At 42.6% G+C, this 25,256-nt stretch overlaps 1 protein-coding gene across 1 annotated transcript in view; it reads left to right on the forward strand.

The window, feature by feature from the left end:
* The window catches only part of LOC147895509 (uncharacterized), a 29,510-nt gene extending 15,325 nt beyond the window's left edge, over positions 1–14,185 (forward strand). Inside the window, exon 3 of the mRNA XM_087384071.1 lies at positions 13,925–14,185. Within this exon, the coding sequence (XP_087240197.1) occupies positions 13,925–14,038 (114 nt within the window). The 3' untranslated portion in view covers positions 14,039–14,185. The remainder of the gene's footprint in view (positions 1–13,924) is intronic.
* Positions 14,186–25,256: the final 11,071 nt, after the last annotated feature.

The following is a 25,256-nucleotide window of genomic DNA, read 5'->3' on the forward strand; positions in this document are numbered from 1 at the left end:
CGTATAGCCCTCTCAAGGATTGAAACAGATATTTCCGTAAATGACATAGCATTTACAAACTTGACTCGACTTAAGGCATCCGCCACACTATTCAACGAACCCTTACGATAACGTATTTCAAAATCAAAGTCTTGCATTAATTCTGCCCATCTAGCTTTCCGTCCCCTCAATTCAGATCCATCACACACATACTTAATTGACTGATGATCAGTCAATACAAGAAACTTCGAACCATACAAGTAGTGTCTCCAAACCTTAAGGGCATACACTACAGCATAAAGTTCCTTTTCTAGTGTGGGCCAACGATATTGGGTGTGTCATCTAGCTTTTTACTTTCAAAAGCTACAGGTCTGCCCTCTTGGAATAGAGCTGCCCCAATCGCAAAATCACTCGCATCGGCCTCTAAAACATAAGGTCGGGTAGGATTGGGTAATGCAAGAACGGGTGCTTCCTTGATAGAAAACTTCAAGGTTTCAAAAGCCTTGTTAATTGCATCATTCCAAGAGATCGGCTGGGTAGACCTGCGTCCACGACCTTTCAATATGTTTGTCAGGGGTGCCGTGATATGTGAATAATCACGCACAGACTTCCGTAGAAATACCGTAAATCCTAGGAAAGAACGAAGTTGTTTCACAGTCTAAGGGATAGGCCATTCTAAAACCTTGTGGATATGATCCAGATCAATGCTAATATCTTCAGAAGAAATCTTGTGTCCTAAGTAAATGATCTCCTTCATAAAGAAGTCACATTTACTCATCTTGGCATAGAGCTTATGCTGTCTTAGAATAACTAAGACAATCCAGAGGTGTCCTATGTGATCCTCAAGCGTTCGGCTATATACTAAGATGTCATCTAAGAACACTACAACGAATTTGCCCAGAAAATCTCGGAACAAATCGTTCATCATCTGCTGGAAGGTAGCAGGAGCATTGGTCAAACCAAAAGGTAATACAAGAAACTCGTAGTGACCATATCTAGTTCGGAATGCGGTTCTATCTATGTGTTTAGCATAGATACGGATTTGGTGATAACCCGTACGCAAATCAATCTTAGTGAAATACTTCGCTCCGGCCAAACGGTCTATTAGATCATCGGAACGAGGTAGAGGGTATCGATTCTTAATTGTCACTTTATTTAATCGTTTATAATCTATACACATTCTCCATGTAGAATCTTTCTTCTTCCTTAAGAGGACAGGTGCACCCCAAGGTGATTTACTTGGGCGAATATAGCCCATATTCAGGTAATCGTGTAGCTGTGTAGCTAACTCATCCTCCTCAAGCTGGCTCATCCTATAAGGTGGTACACTAATAGGTTGAGCCCCTGGGACTAAGTCTATGCGATGATCTACTGCCCGTTCTGGAGGTAAACCTTCTGGCAGTGGAGCAGGGAATACATCCTTAAAACTATCTAACAACATTCTCAATTCACGGTGTTCAAACACACTTAAATCATTCTTGTTATTTACAGAGACAACAAATGAAGAAAGCGGAATCAAAACACACTGATAGACATCATAATGAGAAGTGTTTAATATATTCCGAAGCTGCATTGATACAATAGGTCCCCGAGAAGAGGGAATTTTATCACACTGAATACAAAATTGGATGTCCTTATCCACAAAAGAAAGGGTATGCTCCGTCCATCCAATCCGAATATTGTGGGTTTTAAACCACTCTATTCCGATTAACAAGTCCACATGCTCTAAGTGCATAACATAGCACGTAAGAGCCCCTGTGTATGCTTGAATCTGGATAGGAAGCGCTTCAATCTTGCGATCCCAAAACTGCTTCCCAGCTGGAAGCTGCACCTCATAGGTGTGCTCGCTAGGTATTGTGGACAGCTCCATCTTCTACACAAATTTGTAATTAACAAAGTTGTGAGAGCTGCCCGGGTCAAAGAGAATGTGAACCCTTTGGTCCCTAACTTCTCCATAAACTCGGAAAAGATCATGGGAACCAAACAACGAAGTATTGAAAGTGCAATTACAAGAAAGTGGGCAGGTAATGACATTTACAGAAATACCTGTCATCGAAACTTGGTTCGCTCCCTTGGCTTTGGTACCTGGACCCGCCTGGAGCTTCGGTCCGAGCGCTAACTTTTGATTTTTGCGCTTTGGACATTCATTCTTGGTGTGGCCCCGTTCCTCGCAGTAGAAGCAACGTCCTTCCTTCTTAAGCTTCAAGGTACGAAGGAAACGGGCTCGACCATTCTTTGCCTGAGTCAAGTGTTTCTTGGAGGCGTTGTCTATAGACTTCGTCTCCCCGGTACCAGTCGTAGACTGAAAGAACTTTCGTTTGTTCTTTCCACTCGTGTCGGAAACTATAGTTGCTTTTGCACCGGCCATTGTATCATCATAAATACGCGCGTAATTCATGGCCTCTTGCAACGTTGTACATTTATTGTTCTTGATCTGCAACTTGTACGAATCTGGCAAACCATCCACAAAGAAACCTAACAAGGTCACTGGATCCATCTTTGTGGCCCTGGTCTGCAGATCTCGAAACCTTTGAAGATAAACTTCAAATGACAAGTTCAGCTTAGACATATCGAGGGCTTTAAGCTTGCCTACGATATCATAGTCGTCCTCCTTCTTCAGGAACAACTTCCTGAAGACCCCTTCGAAATCTATCCATGTTACCGGCTTAGGTTGGAGTTCCTTCCACCATAACAAAGCCTTTCCTGACATGAAGCCGGCTGCAAGCTGTATTTTCTTTTCATCTGGGTACGGGTGGAACTGGAAGTGTACGTGCCACTTGTGCAACCAAGTGTCAATAACTTCCTTGGTTCGAGACTTCTGATCTCCGGGAAAAGGATCTGGAGTTATGTTCGGACCTAGCACTGAAGCCATGGCATCCACATGCGTGAGTGCCTACACAGTGCTAGTTAGAAGGGTGAGAGTCGTCTGAGTCCCTTGGAGTTGCTGTGTCAACCCCGTTTGATTCGCATTAACCTGCTCGAATTTTCCATCCAGAGCAGTGGTGAATTCACTGAAGGCCTTCTTCGTAATCAGATGATCGTAAAGACCCTGGTCTTCCTCAGCAGGGTAATCCAAATCCTGATCTCCCATGGCAAACTCGGGATTTACAGAATCAGACATGTCTGAAATCTGATTTGAATAGAGTATAAAACTGAGAGAAATAACCGGGGGAATCGAAGCTGGAAGGAGAGTGGAGCAGAGAAAAACCGTCCCAAGAGGATGTGACGAAAGAAGAGGAGCTGGCCGAAAGAAGATGCTGGAGCTGTCGATCAGCTGGCGTAGGTGATCCCGTGGTCTTCCCTTGCTGGTTTCGCTGCAGGCTGCAGTGTACGGAATTTTTTCAGGTAGAGGAGGAGTCCCTTGTGACCTTGATAACTCGGGAGGCGGTTTTGGAGCAGGTGCTTTTAGTGGGCACGCTGAGCCTGAGCAGACGTCTGGAGGCCCCTTTCATAGACCAGGAGCTCAGAGAGGCCCTCAAAGCCCTCCCTCTAGAAGTGCCTAGGGGAGGATGGCCTGACCCCGATGTTTTTCTTGAGCTTTTGGGAGCACATCAACACGCCCTTTCGCCTGGCTTGTGAGGAAGGAGATCTTCGACTTTGGCTTGCTCCCATAGTCCTTGAGTCGAGGTTGGATTTTTCTGATCCCGAAAGGGGGGGACAAGTCGGACATTCACCAATGGAGACCAATCACATTGCTGGATACTGCTAACAAGATCTTACTCAAGGCCTTGAGCTTGTAGTTGTGGCCCTCCTAGACATTATCCATGACATGCAGACAGGCTTTGTGCGGGAGCGGAGCATCCTGGACAACATCTTCACTTTTTGGGAGGTAGTGGATTGGGCCATGGAGGAGTCGCAGCCCCTCGCCGTGCTACCCTTAGATTTCGAGAAGGCCTACGAGTGGAGTGGTCTTTCCTAGAGGGCACGTTGTAGCGCCTGGGTTTCTCGAACATGTGGATTAGAGGGGTATCAGGTCTTAGAGTTTGAGTGTCAGCCACTTATGTGGCACCTAGAGGTTTGAAACTCGGAGGGGCGTATGCTGGGACATTGGACGCACATTGGGTGGGCACAGTGGGACAGCGGCTCGACGAGGTCGTTTGGCGTCTGAGAGCGGCTCTTGCAAGAGTCAGCAGCGAGGGCACATGCGCTTTCTCACCTGAGAGGAGCAGATACCTGAATGACAGAGATTGAGGCAGCGATCCCGACTCTTGGTGGGAGGGGCTTATGTCACCTTGGACCCCGCACTACTAGGCCGGTCAGTTCTCGCGATAGGAGTGCCCCTTAGGATACGCTTCTTCTAGGACTCTCCTCTCTTGCTGCCACCGCTTCTACAGGGTGGGGCCAGGTGGCCTCTTATAGGCTGAGTGGGAGAGTGACGGTGGGGAGGTGGGAGATTTGGAGGAGCTGGAGTGGCAGCGGATCAAGGTAGTAGGCCGACTAGGCGAGGCCTGGCAGATAGACGCGGACATAGTTCTTGCGGGATTAGAGGGAGCAATTTGGCGCCTTTGGCTTTGGAAGGATTGGCCTCTCCGTGACTTGCAGTGGGACCCAGGGGAGTGGTTTTGGCCTGCACGAGTAGGAGAGTCAGACAGAGTGGAGGAGGTGCCCTTTTTCTCTTACATAGACTCGCATTGGTTGTCGGATACAGTTAGAGGCCGCAGCTTGGACCCCATTGAGGGAGCGCCACTGGGTTGAGCAAGATGTCCCCTAGGAGGTCATCTCATGTTTTTGGCCTCGCCTCTGCACCAGCCTGAGGCCATGGAAGATCTCCTATTTCTTTTTGTTAATGGCTCATGGAGGGCTGCCCATTGGTCCCTGGCTAGAGCAGATGAAACCGGCCCTTGATAAACAAAAGGGCAGTGATCTTCTTTTACTCAGTCATAAACTTCATAAATGGCCACAATGCAAGCTTCAGTCACTTCAATCACTTAGCACAACTTAGAAACAAACTTCAACAACAACAAAGGTGAGGCTAGAATGCCCCTGCTCAATGAAAATAGTACACCGTGCACCCACTGACCCCAAATGCCTTGTCGCCCCTTACGGTATTTATTCAATGCTTCTGAATGGAAATGTTTACAACAGGGGTTCAACCCTGCACTGTTCCTCTCTGCAAATCCTCTACATGTCTTCAAGGCATCTAATCCAAGTGCACCACTAGAATTCCCACTGGCAAGGCATACTCGCTCTGACCCAACTGAGAGGCATTCAGGCATCCAAACCACTGGCAAACTGAGCTCAAGGCAGCCTCAAGGCTCACACATGTATCCACGCTGTCCTTAGGCCTACCACAGGATCACCCTTGCCTTTGGGTTCTTGCTAGAACTTGTAGGAGTCCTTGCAAACAACATGCATGCACTGCAAAAAGCTGCAAAACAAGAAAGAACAAGGAAAAACAGAACCGAACCACTTCCCACTGTCTGTGCCAGAGGGGCGAGCTCCTTCCTCGCACCTATCCTCTGTCCAAGCTCCCCGCAGGGTGCAGGTGTCTTCCAACAATCAGGATAAGAGAGAAATGAAGGTAGAGAGCGGAGGGTGACCAACAAAGAGCTGTAGAGGAAAGATGGTCCACAGATATGCCCTGAAATGATTGCCTCGGGATCTGTGGCTGAGTCATCCTAAGAGAGGATCGTGTTGATGGCATGGCAGATACTTTTGTTGTGTAGAGGGAGTAATGGAGACGATCCCCCACGGCCTGTGGGGTGCAGGGCTGCATAGAGAATTTGGCTCGCGACATTTCGGATTGTGTCTAGTACACAACAGATGCAGAGGGACTTCACTTGGGGGATGGTAGCATGGCTCACAGAGGGCGGGAACTCTTTTTCCATTGACCCAGTGTCACCGGCTTATAGGATCCATGGCCAACAAGTCTCCCGGATAGAGGCCTTTGACACAGCGCCACCCACCTGTTCACAACCGACATTCTCACCAGAGGATAGTGTCTGGGAGACGGTGGCCAGCATCACCGCCTGGAACATTTGAGTTGCTTGTTGCAGTCAGGTGATGGGGGGACAGCCGACAACCCCTGCGCTATCCCAGTGGCCATCTAGTAGGATATCATTTTCACGCCGCGCGCTACTTGGGAGCGTGGCACTCCAAGTTTGAGAGGGACTGCCGAAAGGCGGGACCGCTTCAGCAAGGTTTGGCCTGCAGGGATTTTCTACACTCTTTACACGGGAGAGATCCATAGGATGTATAGACCACCTCCATGGCTGTTAGCTCCTGTTCCAGAGGCAACCTAGGCAGTGAGCCGGTGCCCTGGGAACAGGCTGGTTTTTCTTCTAACAGCCTTGCCATTGTAATTAGCGGTATTTCAGCTCCGTATGGGGGCTGAAAGCACCGGGGTTTATTTTGAAGCATTAATAGAGGTTTCTTTTCTCTAGAGTTGAAGGGGAAGTAAGGAGGGGTCACGAGCTCGCTTGAGCATGTGCTATGTTGTTGTGGAGATTCAGTTGGGAGTGTGGAGTTCTTGTTCTTGATGTAACATTGGATCTGTGGAAACAGCGCTTATTTGGAATTGTGTAGTCTTAATACTGTTCTTGCAGCAACAATTGTTTTGCATTGTAATTTGTGTGGTCCTCTGTCTTCTGTCTTTTACACTTCTTTCACTTGCTTATCCTCTTCAAAAATGATGATTGCATACTTCTTGTAAAACTTTTGAAGGAACACCAGCCCCTACCTTAGACATATGACATGATCACAACAACATTCTTCTGCATTGCAATTTGTGCAGCCCTCTGTCTTGTACACCTTGTTTGCTTGCTTATTCTCTTCGGAAGTGATCATTGCATACTTCTTGCCTCCTTGCACAAGTAGTCTGACAAGACTTTCGAAAAAGCACCAGCTTCTTCCTCAGATATATAATGCAATCGCAGTGGGTTCTTCTTGTGTTGAGAAGTAAAGGGTGAGAGATCTTGAAGGCCTTCGAGGAAAATAGAGGTAGGTTCCTGCTGATCCAATAAAATATATAAAAGCAAACTACAACATGTTGTCTAGTAATAACTTCCATATTAAATATGACTTTCACTACTTTACCATATAGTATGACATTGTCAGCACCATCCATGGCCTTTGTCCCTGTTCATCTTGTCTACATGCTATCCTCATTTTCAAAAGTGTATATGTTGTGGTCTCGTAAACCATATTGATAGTTTTACCTGAGTCAGGAAACATCATTCAACCATTTAATAATTTAAAGCCAAATGTATGTCTGTGACGGAGCTCTTTGTTTCATTGCAATCCTAGGTATAGTACTATACCTGGGCATTTAATAGTATTGTGTTCTTGCAGCAACATGCATTAGTATGTGGAAATAAGGGAAAGTCAATGGAAGAAAGAAGTGAGTGGTAAGATAGTTTTGTCGGTCTAGACTGCTCAATATTTTACGTCTTTTTTTAAAACAAAATTTGAGGGACGAGATGAAATTCTTGTGAAAGAGAAAAATAGGGGCATAAGTTCAGAAATTGGTGATTGTATCATGTTCTTAAGATATATTTTGCTGCATAGTTGGTGCTTTTACATGTTGCGTAAGACGAGGTGGATGGATACATATGGCATCAATGCTCATCCATCTATCAATCAGATACATATGCTGATGTGCGGACAGCACCATAGGCTGTCTATTAAGCCACCAAAGCGGCTGCTGACACATAGTAATGATGTGGCATTTGGCAACATGCCACATCGGAAGCAAGTTGCAAGCAGGTTGTCTGTTGACATGGCATACGGCCACATGGCAGGTTAGCCATGAGGTAGGTCGGTCATATAGGGCATTCGGATGATGACATGGCAGGTTGGCCACATGGGAGGTCGTCTGCATATGGGTCGGCCAGCTCACATCTGGTCAGCCACTTCCCCTGCTAGGTTGGCCAGCTTGGGGCCATTCCTTGGCCTATGTAAAGGGGGATTTGTACCCTCCTCTCGACACACATCCACTCAAGGCTTTCACTCATCCAAAGAAGAAAGTTAGGAGAAGGTCTTGTGCCCACTGCATGGAGCACATTGTCCTTCACATCTCCTATCTCAAGAGTGTGCAAGGAGTATATTTGCATTTAGTAGTAGGAGAGCATGGTCACTTGTTTGGACTTGTGGTGGAGCTTGTATTCTCAGCCTGATTTGGGCAACATCTATATAAATCTACATTCTCTCTTGAGAGAGTTCAATTAGTGTGGGGAGCCGGTGGAGGTCGTGCAGTCCTACACTTACCTAGGGACAATTGCCATAGGATAAGTGTTCATGATTATTAGGGCACCGCTTATGAGAGGTCAAGGAGCTTAGGCACCAAGATCATTGTCGACTACATCTTTTGGCTCTCTTAGGATTTTTGAGTTTTGGTTTTGTGTTTTTAGTATAGCACTCAGCAAGGGCCCTAGCAAGCCTTTGTGTGAGCCCATGGCATCTTGTATCTCACTATAGTGTACCTTCTCTCGTAGGCCCATGAGGGCTCCAAAAGACATTAATATATCTTTCTTTCTTTCTCTACCCCTTCCTCTTTCTCACATTATTTCTTCTCTCTCTCTTAGAGGTAGAGTGGAGATGCCAGGATCCACAGTAAGCCGTCAGTCCCACATCAGATCATTCTGGCTGAGTTTGGGGTACCCCCACTACAGCTTGACATAGCATTCCGGGTGATCAAATACCTCTAGCCAGGGATTATGATTCCTCGACCTCATGTCAGCACAGTTGGCCTTGTCCTGATCCACGTCTTCAGCACTTGAGGGTGAGGTGTTGTACAATTTTATGCTGCCTCGTACATCACTGGAGCCTCTCGTGTACTTGACTCCTATGCCAATGTACAAAGTACCACCACAGTGACACCACACCATAGCTTCTGCCTTGTCCATGGTGATCACTTATTTGCCTCCTTGTACCTTGAAGAGAGCATGGACTTTGAGGGACTCTCTTTTGAAGGTTCCAAAAGTCGAAAAACCTTTCAAAACTTACAGATAAGAGTAGTACTCTTAGATATCCCTCATTAGAAACTGAATTCTTTCTTAACGAGAAAGAACACACTCATTGTCTCTCCAAATCTCTAAAAAAGAATACCTCTCTCTCTCTCTCTCTTTCAATCGGCAAAGAAATGAACGGAATGAATAACTCTCACTCTCTCTCATGGAAGAAAGAACTCTTAATTAACAGAACTTTCACTCAACGGAAGTGAACGGAATACTCAAGAAGAAGTCAATCTCTCACACTAGGATGACACCTCAATGAAAGGTGCAACCATGCTCTCTTACCATGAACAAATATGGCAAAAGGAGAGGAGAAGAGTGGAGATGAGGAGAGAGGGCACAACTAGAGAGCACACGGCAAATGACTAATTGTACACTAGATTTAGTTGAAAATAAAGAATGTATACAAACCCCTTTAGGGTTAGGGTTAGGGTTTCCAACCCTTGTGCATTCTTTTGTTTGTGCTATGCACATGTGATAATACATGATGTTGAGATGAATCCTCAACACATGGGCCCAGAAACCTTGTAATAGTATTTTTATGTCTATGTTGTACTTGTCTTGGGTGCAGGTGCTTGCTTAGAGGCTCCACTCATTCATCTCATTGTATGTGTTTTTTCAATCTCATAGACCCATGGTCTTTTGAAGACTTCATTAAAATTTTTCTTCTTTCTTTCTCTCCTCGCTCTCTCTTGATATCTCTCTCCCTTTGTTTCTCATCCAACATGTCTTATGTCCTCTCTTTTAGCACTCTTTGGTTAGTGCTATGCACATGTGATAATACATATTGTTGAGATGAATTCTCAACACACGGGCCTAGAAACCTTGTAATAGTGGTTTTATGTCTATGTTGAACTTGTCTTGGGTGCAGGTGCCTACTTAGAGGCTCCACTCATTCATCTCATTGTATGTGTTTTTTCAATCTCATAGATGGGTGGTCTTTTGAAGACTTCAATAAACTCTCTTTCTTTCTTTCTTTCTCTCCTCGCTCTTCTCTCTTGGTATCTCTCTCCCTCTATCTCTCATCCAATATGTCTTATCTCCTCTCTTCTCCCCTCTCCTCTCTTGTCCCTCCCCTCTCATGTCCCCTTTCTCTCTCCACCTCTCTCTTTCGATCTCTCTCATCTCATTTCATCTCTTACAAGTGTGAACTATTCTTGGTCAATATCAACATTTGCTATTTGTGTATGTGTGCACATGATACTGTCCACATTCTAGGCCCAAAATTCAGGTGAGGGAAGAGGGGGGGGGTTAGAGAGACAGAGAAGGTGAGGGGGATTTATTCACATTTGCGAGAGGCCAAAAAGGCCTATGAGAGTAAGATCTGAAATACATCTTGTTCATACCCCCTATATAGGGGAACTAGACGTATCTAGCACACCTCTACAAGGTGTAACTTTAAGAAAGTGGATATCAAATATTGAAGGAAAAGGTACGTCTTAGGTGTAGTAAGATAGAAGTAAGATAGAGCTGGGCTAGGATCTTTGTGTCCCTTGGTGTCCAAGAAACTTGTTTGAGATTTATGTCATTTGCCGATCTACTAATAAGGGGGGGGGCATTGACTATTTGGAACCGATCCGCCGAACCACTAAGATACACAAGCTTGATATATAATTGGGAGTTACAAAATGGGTAAAAGCAAGAGCACATGCAAGGAGCACATCCAAGCTCTTGTACAAACAATTACTCACCATATAATCATCATATTTGGTTGTCCAATTGTGAATATTGGAGGAAGTTATCCTTAGCCATACCGTGAGTGGACGCAACTTCTCAGCCATGCCTACTAATGCCTCTCATCATCACTATTGCCAGTAGCCACTATTTGGACGAAGGAAGTATCAACCATGGGAGTCTGCATCTACTTTATTGTGAGTGACCATAATGACTTGCTTGGTATATGCATCCATGCATATATATTTATATCTGCAGAGCAAGCATGTACCCGTGCGTGCACATGCACACACACAAGAGTAAATGATGCTCTAAAGAAGATGTCCATCTATAGGGAATCAATGTGTGGGGTGGCTACTTGACTTAAGCAAGCATCATAATCATTAGTGTCGTTAATGCATTCCTCTCATCCTTCAATAGATCTACTACTGAAAAAGCACTTGTATTAGAAGGTTTTTATGTGCACATGCTGAAAATCGAGGGAGGCTTGCCCACTTTTCGTTGTGTTCGGGTGGCCAATGTTGATGGAATAGGAGACGCCATAAACGTGCATTCCAAGTAAATATTTGATATCCCCTCATGATGGATTCGACTTTCATTAGTGTTGACTACCTTGACTTTGGTTTATCCAAGATTGACCTTTATGTATCGACTGCCATAGAATGCATGGAGTGCCAGATTGAACTTTACTTATCGACTGTCATAGAATGCCTGGAGTGCCTCCTACAACGTCTGCATACAACTAGATAGGGACAAATACATGTGTGAGTGGAGATGGTTCTCCATTCAGAGTGTCAGCGAGGGATATCGGCTGATCAATGTAAAGCACAAACAATGTAGGAGAGACTGAGTAGCCTTGCTTCATGATGATATAGCTAATAGCTTGCTTTTGATCTTCTCATATGAATCCACGAGTCCCCATGGTCGCATGCTTAACATCTCTGCGGTGCAAAGCCTCCTTGTCACAACCCGTCCCTTTTAGACATGCCATGTGCCATGTGGACCATGGTTGTGACCCTCTTATGGAAGGCCATGAGTGCTTATAGACCTCGTTTTCCCTTAATAATACATCTTGGAGTCATGAGATGAGACGAGCTCATAATACAAATCAAAGGCCTTATGAAAGCAATATACTATCTTTTACTAATGCTTGGTGTCCTCTGTGATGGCCTATAATGTGAAGATGTATTTCTTGCATACTGTCTTGCTTAGCAAATTTGTTAATTAGCATTTGTAGTTCAGATCTTTTTGCCTTGGCCATCAGGTATCCTACCATGATAGTGCAATAGCTGCTTTGCATCCTTGGGTCATCCTGTCTTTTGGATTTTGATTATGGTGTTGAGAGTCTAGGAGATGGGAACACCTTTGGAGGAGGCTTCATAGAATAGCTTGACGAGGATCGGGGCGAGTATTTCACAACTTTAAGTTCGGAGTTTTATTTGAAGACACTTGCAATTCTTGGCCTTAGCTTCTAGCTTATGTAGTTGAGATGAGAGCTGGTAAAGAGTGGATTAGTGGGCTAGAGTATGTCGGTGAGGTCTTGTGTGGCTTGGTTAGGTAAATGGCAAGGTCTTGAATGAGACAACATGACCTCTTTTTAAAGAGTTTTATCTAAACTCCTTAAACTGATTGCAATAAAGCGTAGTAAGCATTGGAATACTCTCTCTTGCACTTTGATCCTTCTTTGGGTGCCCTTGTGTTGGACTTGGTATAGCAGCGTCATCTTAGGGCTTTACACTTGTCATCATGTGACTATTGTGAGGAAGAAATCCTTCGGGTGGCTTTGAAGGTGTATAAGGTAACGAGTGTTGCGCTACTTCATGAATAGAGCTGGGGTTTGGCATCAAGAAAAGGTTGGCCGCCTATAGCCTCTAAAAGTGACTACTGGATAAGGTATCTAGTGTGTGGTTAAACTGATAGTGATAGTGATCGTTGGTAGGAGCAACGGTTATGGTAGGGTGAGGTCAAAGGGAGACGAGAGTGGTTGCTCTAGGCATAAAAGGTAAATTTTGAGGTTAGTGATGTGAGTGAAAGGAGGATGGCAATGTTTAAGCATTTAAGGCCCCCCCCCCCCCCCCCCCTCTGGAACCGCTGCCATCATGCCAGTGTAGCAGCCTGGGCATAAGTCGATGCCTCGAAAGGGAAGTGACAAGCTGCAACATGGTCGAGGCTCACCAAATATGAACCCACTTGTCTCTTGCCTGCGTGGTTGTATATTTTCTCACAAGAGTACAGCAACCCCTCCTGATGTGCAGGTCTTCCTTCCATATGTATTTTTGTGAAGATCTTCTCTCTATATGTAGATGTCCATGTGCTAGCATGTACTGTTGGGAGACCCCTCTTTGGGCTGTGGTGTGTCTGTGAAGAATGACGCCATTCCCATGGAAGGTCTCGGTAAGGTTGCATAGGGAGGACCATAGCCCAAAACTCTGCCCATGCTAGAGTTTTGATGGTTCCATATGTCAGTGTCCACAAGAGACAACATCTACGGAGGACAAAAGAAGTCTGTTGTATTTGAGTTAAAAGTGCAGCTCTGTGATAGCTTCCTCAGATTACACCCAAAGGCTAGACAAAATGTGTGCATGTGTGTGAGGTTGGGGCTTGTTGACCAGGTTATATGCCATTTCCAAGGCCCTTTTTGATACTTCAGCATTCCATTGGGTACAAGCCAATTCTTTTGGGTTGCTTCTCTTGAACGGTTAAGGTGCATAAGTTGTGTTCCTCTTTGATATGCTGATAATGTAGTTATCTAGTAGAGTGTTTCTATATTGGGACGGGAAACATAAGACTATATTATGGATGGAAACAATTCTAGCCACTTCTAGGATGATCCGAAATACCATGTGAGTGTTTGGGCTACTTTTATTATGGTATCATCTTCAGATTGCCACTAGTCAAAGCCTTGAATAGAATCAACTAGTAGGTGGAAACTCAGCGCTTTGATTTTCTTCATTTATGTGAAATTAATCCTTGTTGGTCCAATGATTTGTTGATTTGCAAATTGAATGAATAGGGTGTTACTAAGATAGAGTTGAGGGACATCCAATATTAAATTTGTAATCTTAGAGAGGGTGATGCTGCATTTTCGGAGTTGTTGTTCACTTAAAGGGAGCTAGGGCACACCATGATGGTTCCAGTTGTTGTTCATTCTTTATGCTTGCCTTCTTCCATAGCCTCTTGTTAAAGATTTCTGATTCAAGCAGTTTGGTATTACCTAGCCGAGATAGATAGATAGAGAGAGAGAGAGAGAGAGAGAGAGAGATGGTTTAGTTGGGCTAAATGTATTGTAACATATAACTTTTCGTATCTTGAAATTGTAGGCTAAAATGGCAGCATTCACAATTGCTGTGGTTATGGTGCTTATCGTGTTTTTGGCCACAGTTGACTCAGCTTTCAGCTATATTGTGGCTGTAGTGTTTCGCCGTGCTAGTTAATGATGTATTCAATTTCAACAACGTTGAAACTTGATATGCTGGAAGTAATGGATTAGAGATTATGATTTTACAGGTCGATGAAATTGTGATATGTAAGGTTCGCTTTTGCAAAGTGGCAAATGTTATTCTAGACCATTCACTTGGATACATTCAGTCTTTCTTTTCAACAACTTGTGTGTACGTGTGTGTGTGTGTGTGTGCATGTGTTCACGAGAGAGAGAGAGAGAGAGAGAGACAGACCTAAGGAAGGATTGCAACCATCGGTACTTTGGTGATCCCACTCTTGCTAAATATCGGTTCTTCCAGACATTTCTACAACAGTCTTGTCTAGTTTGCGTGGGATTTAGATTATCTTGCTTTCTTGCCATATAATGATCTCTTCCGATGCTTGTAACTGGAGGTCCCAGCTTTTGGGATTGTTTCTTGTAATTTAATCTTCAATGGATTTCACAAAAGAAGAAGAAGCGCGCGCGTGTGTGTATCAATCATGATTATTGTTAAATAAATGTTATCACACTTCAGGTGCACACACATTAATAATTGGGGATTTAGTTGTTCAATCAGTTCAAAATAAATAAATAACCCTCTGGATTATGAAAAGTTAAAAGGTTGACCTTGATGTTCAAGTAGGGCATCCTTCCATTATCACTTGCAACATTGTTTGAAATTCATAATATACTTCTTGCAAGCTTGGACTCTTTGTTTGGTGACCTGTGTTTCATCATGAATTTGCACTATAAACAAAAATCTTCACCACAATTTTGTATGCGTGAACATTCTCCTCATGCCATCTATCTCTATTATTCGGCAAGGGTGCCATAGATAATTCTATCCTAATAATAGCGAGTGTCCCGGTTGGAGACGTCATTAAAAAACCTCTAATTCTTACTTATCCAGCCATTTTCTTTTACATTTGGCTTGAAGTCTCAAACATATATGTGGTTTTAGAGTTTCCCACATACCTTGTCCACGTAGATCTCTTCTTATAGGCACATTATTTTGTATTCACAAGATCTTGCTTTTTGTTTGCAATGTGTAATTAAACCTGATGATCATGATACACTTTACACTTGTAGCTTCAAATGTGCTTGCAAAAATTTAAAGCGTCCTTCAACGTTTTGTAGTAGTTGGCAATTGTCATGTCAACTGCTTGTATAGCCTCTGAGAGCTTCCTCAAGCACAAGAAAAATGATTGTGATATAAACTTGTTTTCCATGACTTTGTATTAGATCCTCAAGGTTGATATGTTATGAAAAATTAAACTTGGACATGATCACAAATTCATGATTTACCTAAAACCATAGAAACCAAGAACAAGGAAATAAGTGGGAGAGAGAAGACAAAGAGAGAGTAACATTACATGGGGTCCAATCTCTCTCTCCTAGATGGTGGCTCTTGCTTCCCATCTAGAGTATCTATAATTGTAATTTTCAAAAAGCAAAGAGTCAATAATAGTAAATCTAAAAGCATTTCTTGTCCATAATTAGAGGGATTGCTCAACATAGCTACATGAGCTTAAAATATCACAAGGCTTAATACACCTCCATCCATGATTAATAAAATAAATTAGTCCACGGTTTACTATTCATTATTTTACAATCTTGGCCCTTGTCCTTTGACAACCGTTCGATACTTTCGATCCCTCCAAATCATCTTCACCATCTCGGTTTCTCGTTATCCAACTCATCGTCTATACTTAAGCCACTAATTGTGTTAGTTGTTACAAGGTTAGAAATTACCCAACAAAGGGTACGCACAGCTGAAGACTGATAGAATTGCCCAAGGGCTCACACAGTGTGGTGTGGGGTGTGTAATCACAAACTTCTTAAACTTATGTGCATAGATGTACAAGACAGTAAATTAAAAATGCTCAGAGACAAATATAAAAGCAATACTTTATATTTTCGTCTGTCCACAAAGTAGGACATGATACAATACCAAAAGATTCTCCTACTAGATGCCAAGCACTTCTAGATCTCTGAGCCTGCGTGCTCCACCTTGAGTATATATAAACTCTCTATTTGGAGTGTTCTTCTCCACCTTACTGCCTGTGAATCACTCTAGGTGGGCAGCACCTTGCTGAGCTAGGTCTGCAACTCTGCAGCCTCTATGTCCTCTTGGATGTAGGTAGGCTCATAGGCTGTTGGTCTGCTGCTCTTGCTCCCTGAAGTGCTGCTCCAGAAGATGATGATCACAATACCTCACTGCCCTAGAAGACAGCGAGTATGATTTTTCTCCGAGTTGAAACCCACGAGCTTAGAGTTCTGAGCTTACTTCCTATGAGATTTCACAACACACCCTTTCTTGGGGGAATAGTACAAGATTTCATAGGATTTTTTCAAGTATGTCGAAGATTAACAAGTCACAGAGCAATCCAAATAGTAACATAGACTATGTTGTCAAAAACATACATAGTGCAAAACACCTAGCATAGAACTTATGCGTATATAGCATTTTGTAAAATCATACATTATATTACATAAAACTTAGCATGTTCACAATAAGAAATCATGCACCGCAAATGAACGATGTACACCATGACGACTCATGTATATGACTAAAATAGAAATCCAAGCACCACATGTCCATATCATGATCTCATGTTTACTGTGACTGATATGTATGGCAAAAGATTGTCCATATCATGCTAACATATAAAACAAACAAACTATGTCCATAGCACATCAAACATAATAAAATATCATGTAGTACAAGTGAACATGTAGTGTGTCCATATCATGCCACCATATAGCACAAGAAAACAATGTCCATAGCAAAGTAAAGCCCTAGATGTTGCTCTCTTGAGCCATATCATCAAATATGAGATGGAAAATATAATGAACCACTTAAAATCATAAAAAATCCCAAGATATCATTTCTTAAACCAAAACAAGCATAGGTTCCACATGTAGACTAAACTAGTGATTGCCTACATGTCACGGTTCTCCTCAGCCATGTCATCTATAAAAATTGATCGAAATGGTCGTCACTTTATCCCAATAGATTGGAAGTGGAATCAAAGATTTGAGTCTGCTCCATGTGTGTAGCCATGTCCTCTGCATAACAAGGAAGAGTGTAATTTTCAATATACTCAAAGATCTTACCTTGGGGTGATTTGGGGAGCTTAAAGCAAAGAATACAAAATATTACTCACTTAGAGTCCAAAGGAGCATGGAATGCCAACTCAGCATCATCTATTACCTTGGCATAAGTCCCTCTACAAAAAACCAATAATTAGAAACAATGAGCACTAAGATGCAAACAATTTTGAGATCATCTTTCTCACCTCAGTCCTCTTGGCATCTTCCACAAGGCAAGGTGTCAAGCACTTCTCACATATATGTGGGTCATTGTCCATTAATAGGTATACAAGCACACCCATACTTGAGTGTTGCTCTCATGCATGGCCTGGTACCCGCTCCAAACTCCATAATAACACCCCCTTTAGGACACAAAAACTCCATAAAGCATTACAAAAAAGCCGGGGATTTCTCAAGCCCCACATGCCATGTCTCTTTGCCTTCTTTTTTCACTCGATCTGTTGATGGCAAGTAATGAGAAAGTACATAGTCACTAAGACTCAATTGTAACTTGGAGCACACACCATTTGCTGTCCGGACATATGTACGTGCCTTGTGTCCAACACGTTGCAATGCCATGACATGAAAAGTTGTAACCTGCAAAAGGAAATTCCTACTTATTTAACAAAACCAAACAATCAACATCATCCAACCATAATCATGTTGTTTGAAGCCAATAGAATACCTTCATTTGAAGGTTTCCCGCTTGTGCATAACAATAGGCATCACCAATATCAACCATCCATCTCATGCACACCTCTAATCTCACCCGCATGGCAACTCGCTCCACCATGGAAATGGCCATAGGAGAGCACATGACTAACACCCAACCATAGTCATCAACTACAACTGCAGAGACATCGAGGGAGTATGTGATATGATCTTCTGTGAGAATGTTCCATGCGGGAATATCATTTGGCTGGGAAGACAACCCTGTCTTGTAGGTCGATTCTCAAGACAAAGATCCAAACTCTAAGCACATGTGTTGGAGTTCCACTACTTTGGAGGCTTTCCTAAAGAGGAGAACTACCTAACCACCTCAAACTCCCCTTTGTAGTTTCCTTATAGAACTTGTCATCCTAGAACAATGTCATCACCAATCCACACCTTCACTGCATCTTTACCAAAAGGATCGTAGGACTCTAAAGCCATTGTAGACAATGGTAGGTGAACCATCTCCAAACTCCTAGTTTTTCTTCTCTCCAAGAGCATATCCCCACCACAACCAGCCCGAACACCACCAAAATCTGCAAATCAGAACTCATTTACTTACTTCAAGTGTATCTCTATGAGGTTGAATTATAGATAGTTTTGTGGGCATACATATGTGATGCAACATTTAATTTTAGGCATGTATACATATATCAGTGTAGGCGTATGTGTTTTCACATGTGTTTGTGCATATTCAAATCCTTTTGTAGGTATAGCTTTATATACATATGTGTATATATATGTATACACATGTGTATCCTACAAGATTAAACAATGCAATTGAATGGCAACTAATTTAGATGGAGGTGTTTTGGTCGGCCAACTTTTCCCATGCCATGTTTAGCCATGCTCTCTTGACTTTGTTTTTCATGTTATTTCCTTCTTTCTTCCTCACCTACATTACCATAAGATCCTGAACTAGACTTGCAATCCCCACTCGCATGTTTCTCATAGACATACTTCTCCTCCTCAATGAATGTACCAAGCTTCATATCTATCTACCACAGGTAGTTCTTGTGCTCTTAATCTGTCATTGTTATCTTACCTTTTGGATCTTTATTCTCTTGAAACAAAGGAGATGTGTACATACAAAAAGTAGGTGGACTAAGCATTGTCCATGCCTTGCAAACATGGGGCACACTCTCCACATGCTTTAAGGTCACAAGGGACAACAAGAATTTGTAAAATAAGAGTACACAAAGTCCAATTATCACATGAACATGCACAAGTATAAACTTAATTAAACTATTCATTTCCAAAGTACTCATTTTTCCTAAAGAAAGAAAGATAGTATACCTGTAAACCACTCTTCTAGCACAATTGAACATATCCACTTGCTTTGATGTGGTGCACTCACTATCATGAACACATTCAAAGGTTGAAATATATATTGCCTATGTTGTATGACAATATATTCAAGATACTCTTTCAAAGTTGGATGACCTGGCAAAACAACTTGAGCACTACTCATTGAAGCATTAGTGACTTGTTGAAGTAGACGTTCACTTTTTTTCAAAAGTGAAGGTTTTTATTAACACCAAGAAGAGTAGGAACCCAAACTTTTTTCTCGATGGAGGAGCATGAAATAGAAACTTGGTAAAGCTTGTCTAATGTTACAATTGGCCTCTTTCCCTCATAGGGCAAGTGCCACAAAACCTTAAGCCATGCCTCTCCATTGCTTGGATTCACTATGGAGAGAAGCTGCACATAAATACCATACAAGATTATTGCATAATATTTACTATTTGTATGCATTAGTTCCTGAATGATAAAAGCGAGACTTTACCTGTTGCATCTTTCGGGCATCAGCTTGACCCACAGCCTTTCTTGCATCAGCCACATGAGCTTCGTAAGATTCCTTTGGAAGCCTACTTGGAATCTCCTTGCACTTTTCCTCAAAGTCCATCTTCCATTTTCCCTATGATGACAACATAGTTTAGGTAACAACAAAGATCCAACATTAGATATTAATCACTTTCCAAAAAGTAAAAGAAAGAAAAAATCAAATGGAAAAACCTCTTACATAAAATGTCATGCGTCCCAAAATTGTTCGTGTTAAGGGATACCATGGCCTTTAACCTTGCGAAATCTCCATTTGATGTGACTTTTCCAAGCTCTTTTTCTCCTCCTCAGAAAAACTATCAATGAATTGCTCATGATCACAAGCACACATAGTGCTATAATGTCATAATATATCTTTAAGATTGGTAGTCACAATTGCATCCTCATTCATCCTATCGAGTCATGAGAAAGAATAATGAAGATTAATTTTTTCTTAATGCAAATCTTTAAGAGCCTTCACTAAAAATATGAAAGTACTTATAGATTAAACCTTTGAAGCAGCCGACAACTTGATTTGATCTTTCTCTATAGGTGATATGAATTGAGCATGAACTCTTATGTGCCTTGCCTTCACTCCTTTGAAGAGCTCTTCAATACTCTTGATCCATGAAGCTGTTTCCTTCCCATACAAAAAACATGTAATTGCTTAAGAACCCCCAATCCTTGTCCTCAGATATTTCCCTTTTAAATTATTCATTGACTTCCACCCAATATTTATCCCAGCTTGCCTTGATTTGATCATCAACCATTCTTGTCTCACCATTTGGTAATTTTATAGATAGGATGAAAGAACCCTTATTAGGTAAATAACTTTCACTCTCAAAAGCAAGGTTCAAGTTAGAGAGGTCATTTCTAAGCTCTCTAACCTTATTATTTACAACACATCTGCATAAAGGAATTTTGGGTACCACCTTTGAGTTATTTATGGTCTAACCCTCTAGAATGTCACTACCATGAGGCCTTTCTATGCAATCTAGGATGACCTCTGAAGCTTGTTCTTGCCCACTCTTTTATATCTCTATTGGAGTATTGGAGGTCAAAGGAACAATGGCAAGTGGATTAGCTTCATCAACATTCTCTTCAATAAGCTCTTCGACTGCTTGGTTCTGCTCAACTCTTGATGCTTTCTGTCTTTTACCTCTTCCTCTCCCTGTAGAAGACACTTGTTTTTTTGGTTTTTGGACATCATCAAGAATATATATTTGTTATGTATCAAAAAGTATAATGATATTATAAATGTATACAAACAATAATCTATTAAATTATCCAATTAATATATGAAGATTAATAAACCAACCAAAGAAGTGCGAGAGATTACCGGATCCATTTGAATCAATGAAAAACACTGAATCTGAAAAAATAGGAAAACAATGAATCATAGTCACAAGAAACGTTTCGAGATTTTGACAGACGTTTCATCAAGAAACATGTAAAGTTAGTGTATTTTATATAAATAATAAAAATAGTGTATTTTTTATTTAAAAAAATTAAAAGAAACTTTCACGTTTCGCACGTTTCTTAGAAATGTTTCGTCACGTTTCTACTACTAGAAACGCATTTTCTGGTGACAGAGCAATGAATCATAAAAATTGAACATGACCACCTCTAAAGAGAATCGCAATGACAAATAGATAATGAAATATTTAAAATAGTGCTTGAAACTATGTTAGTAATCAAGTGTAGATATGTATTTTGAGTTAAGAGCAAACAAACTTTAATTTGCTACTAGTCTAATAACATTTTGCTTTTTGTACGAATAACTTTGGCTTAAAAAAGCACTGTTCTTTACAAATCATCTCATGTGACAGCTCTTTGTAGATACATGGATGCTCATTGTTGGCTCGATTCCATGAAATCTTTAGATAATCAAGTAAGGTAGACTCTCAAGTTGGAAACATAAGCAACTCTCAAGACTCTTTCGCCCTTTCGCTAGCGAAAGGGTCCAAAGGCATGTTATTTCATTTTTCATGAAATAGTGTTTGAAAGGACGATGAGAAAATGTCATGAGAGGCTAGACCTACATTCTGAGATCTCTTTAGATAACAACTTTCCTTCTTTCCATCAAGGCTAGGTCCAATTTGACTTGGAAGGAAATCTCTAGTAGCTTCAAGAACCTTTCTTTGGTGAAAGGGTCTAGACATTGCATTTTCATCTTCATCGACAGAGAAATTTCAACTCAATCATCATCATCCCAGCTTAAACTTGAAAGCCTTAGAGTCTTAACCAGACTCTTCCTCAATGAAAAGGGACCTAAAGTTTCTTCTAATACACCTCTCAAGTTATATTTGTGTACAAGCTCCCCCTTTCGCTAGGGAAAGGGTCCAAACATCGCTTTAAGCCCTTTTAGCTTTTGTGTGAGCTCCTAGGACCCTTTCGCTGGTGATAGGGTCCTCAAGGCTATTACTCGAAATAACACTAATGTCTTCAAGGGTCTTAGCTTTTGTATGAGAGGGCATTCTCATGCCCTAAAAAAGCACGAGCTATTTCCATGGCATGAGAAATGAGAGATGTTCCCATGCAGTCCATCGTCGACAGTAGAAGGTGCTTCACTATCATTGGGCCAAAGGATGATCTTAAGTGGAATTATACGAGTTCCAAGCTTTTCAGACATGTATAAGCCGGTGGCCTGCAAACCGCGCCATTTCTCTGTCCAAACAGTCCACAAACCTCCTTTGTAGTTTTTTGCTAGTCTCGACACCTCCATCAACCTCCAGGCTCCAAAATTGAAAGCAGCATTGGATAGGATAGGAGAACAGCCATTGGATAGGACCCTTTCACTGGTGATAGGATCTGCAAGGGTCTTTTAAGGACATGGCATGATGAGGCATGGCTTGAGAGATTGAGACTGAGACTGAGACCGACACACACACACACACACGCATAGAAGGCGAGAGATTGCTTGCAAGGAAGCCTTCAGACCTTTGTAATTCGTCCAGGCTTCAATGTAGAACACAATATATGAAATTAGTCCACGGTAAGAGAGAAGAGGTATTGACCTTCCTTATTGAATTCTTTACTCGCAGCAATGAGAAAAGGCAGTCCCGACAGTCACAACTGCAGTAGATGCATTCGAGTAGTGGCCAATGCAAGAAATGGAATGGGGTCTGGGGGGGAGCAAGGGCCAAGGCAGTGAAGGATGAGAGGATGATGCGATGAAGTGAAGAATTTGCAAGAAAAAGATGAAGATGAAGACAAAGATTGATGAAGACGAAGAGATGATGAAATTCTCCATCTCGGGAGGGCATTGGAATGTGATGTTCCAAGGATCCTTTTGCTTGCGATAAGGTTCAAAAGGGTCTTGGAAGTTTGGAGGAAAAAGATGAAGATGAAGACAAAGATTGATGAAGACGAAGAGATGATGAAATTCTCCATCTCGGGAGGGCATTGGAATGTGATGTTCCAAGGATATGTCAAGCATAAAAAAAGACAGCTCAGAATAAGCAAACAAAAATCCCACATGGCGGCTCAAAATGCCAGGGCATTGGAATGTGCTATTCCAAGGATCCTTTCGCTTGCGATAGGATTCAAAAGGGTCTTTGAAGTAAGGACTAGCATTTCTCCACATGTCACTGGCAAGGACTCTTTCTTTCAAGAAAAGTACTTCATTAAGTATGAATAAAAAACGCAGAGCAAGCTCAAGTGCGGGAGTACATCATGTCAAGCATGAGAAAAAACAGCTCAGAATAAGCAAACAAAAATCCCACGTGGCAGTTGAAAACGCCACCTCATCCTTTAAGGAGAGTCAGAGAAGAAAGGACAATTCTTCCAGACTCTGAGAAAAGCAACCCTCCTAGCAGTAGTAGTCCTGAAGGTTTCCTATATGTTCGCCCAAATGGCCATGAAAGTGTGTATAGTATCGCCCCAGATACTGGCCATAATCTGAGAAGGGTGAACCTGGGAGTCCTCCAAAGCCTCTGTACATCTGGCTCTCCAAGTATGCCCTGCTGTAATACTAGCAAGAATCTCCCAAGATGTGTTTACAGAAGTGTGGGAAGCTCTGAATGGAGTAAAGGGAACATCCCGGAGAGAGCATGACTCCACAAGGTGTCGTCGAACAAAGGAAGCTGTGTTCGTGTCATGTCTCTTGAAGAGACCAATGAGTGACAACCAAGCAACTAATCCCTAGGTCATGAAGAAGGGTGCTCTATGAAAAATGCAAAGTATCCTATCAACACCCTTCCAAATCGTCCTCGCCTGAGTGCATTCCCAAAGGCAGTGCTGAACTAACTCAAGTGCTGAGTGGCATCGAGGACCTGTAAGGTGAGCCCTGACTCAACTTGTTGAGTGGCATCGAGTAGGAAGGACCCTTTCGCTAGCGATAGGGTTAGAAAGGGTCTTTTTTGTTCATACGATTTCTTGGGCATACAGAACTCTACCTTGCATTGCGGGAGAACTCTACCTTGCATTGCCCGCAGAATGATTTCTTGTGTTGAAGATTCTGCCTTGCATTGCTCGCAGAACCAGAACTCTCACGTTCTTTGCCGCCTTCTCGCACCCTCACCCCACCACCTCTTCTGCTCCCCATGCCTCACGCAATGTTTCAAGATTCTCTAGCGCAGCTGCTGGTCCTCACCAAAGTATCCCTCTTCATTCTCCTTTACTTGCGTTAGTCACCGTTACTAGAAAATGGAACGTTGACGTTTCTTCAATTAGCTTGTGTTTACGAAATAATAGAACAACAAAAATTTCTTCGACCTAAGGAAAGCAACTTGAGACGAGTCACGGCTATGGAAGCTTCCTCACTGAAAACCCATCATTTGGACGTCTATTGAGCTGGGATATTGGGCCATGAGGATCCATCATTTGGATGGTTCAACAGACGAAAACTTTAGGACTTTGGCTGTGTCAAGCTACGTCAAGGACCGTCGACGGAATTAAAGCTACGTCAAGGACCTCTTGTGGCAATGTGGGAATGCAAAAGTGGACTCGAGGAGCAAAAGCTTTCCCAAAGCCTCCTTGTGCAGATGGAAGGGTGTTATTACCGATGTCGCACAAGCTCTTCTTGCTCAAGGAAGATCTCCCAGGCCTCGTTTGGATAACGAGAACTTTCTAGCCATCGATCCTCCCGTCTGAAACACCGGCTGATGTCTGTGAAGCTGTCAAGAAAGGGAGACTTAATCTGAGAAGGGATCCATAGCCGACGGTTTCTGCAAAATCTCCTAGCTAGACAGATGGGCAGTGGGTGCTTGAAGCGTTTCAGGGATGAACGAATCCATTGACGGAAAGAACCTCAGCAACAGCTTCTACTGCCATTTTGTTCCGTTTTGGCAATTATCGTCAACAATCTCTCGAGGAGGCTAAGTTCAGGCGGCTTTTTGGTGGAGATTTCCGCAAGAGATTACAGCTTTTCGTTGGAGATCATTCACACGCCGTTAAGGTGTAGTCTTACATAGAGAGACAAACAGTTAGGATAGACACCCCCTCAACTTTCTCCCGCTAAGACACCCCCTCAACTTTCTCCCGTTGAACGCCTTCGTAGACTTTTGCTTAGCCTTGGGCAGGGTTGCTTCCGAACCACATGGTGTCATGAATAGGTCTCATTAATGCAACCGGAACCAGATCGGGTCATTAAGAGGTCTCATTAA

The sequence above is a fragment of the Dipteris shenzhenensis genome, chromosome 13 (assembly GCF_047967505.1).
Source record: "Dipteris shenzhenensis isolate YYH24624 ecotype China chromosome 13, Dip_SZ_1.0, whole genome shotgun sequence".
Lineage (NCBI taxonomy): Eukaryota > Viridiplantae > Streptophyta > Polypodiopsida > Gleicheniales > Dipteridaceae > Dipteris > Dipteris shenzhenensis.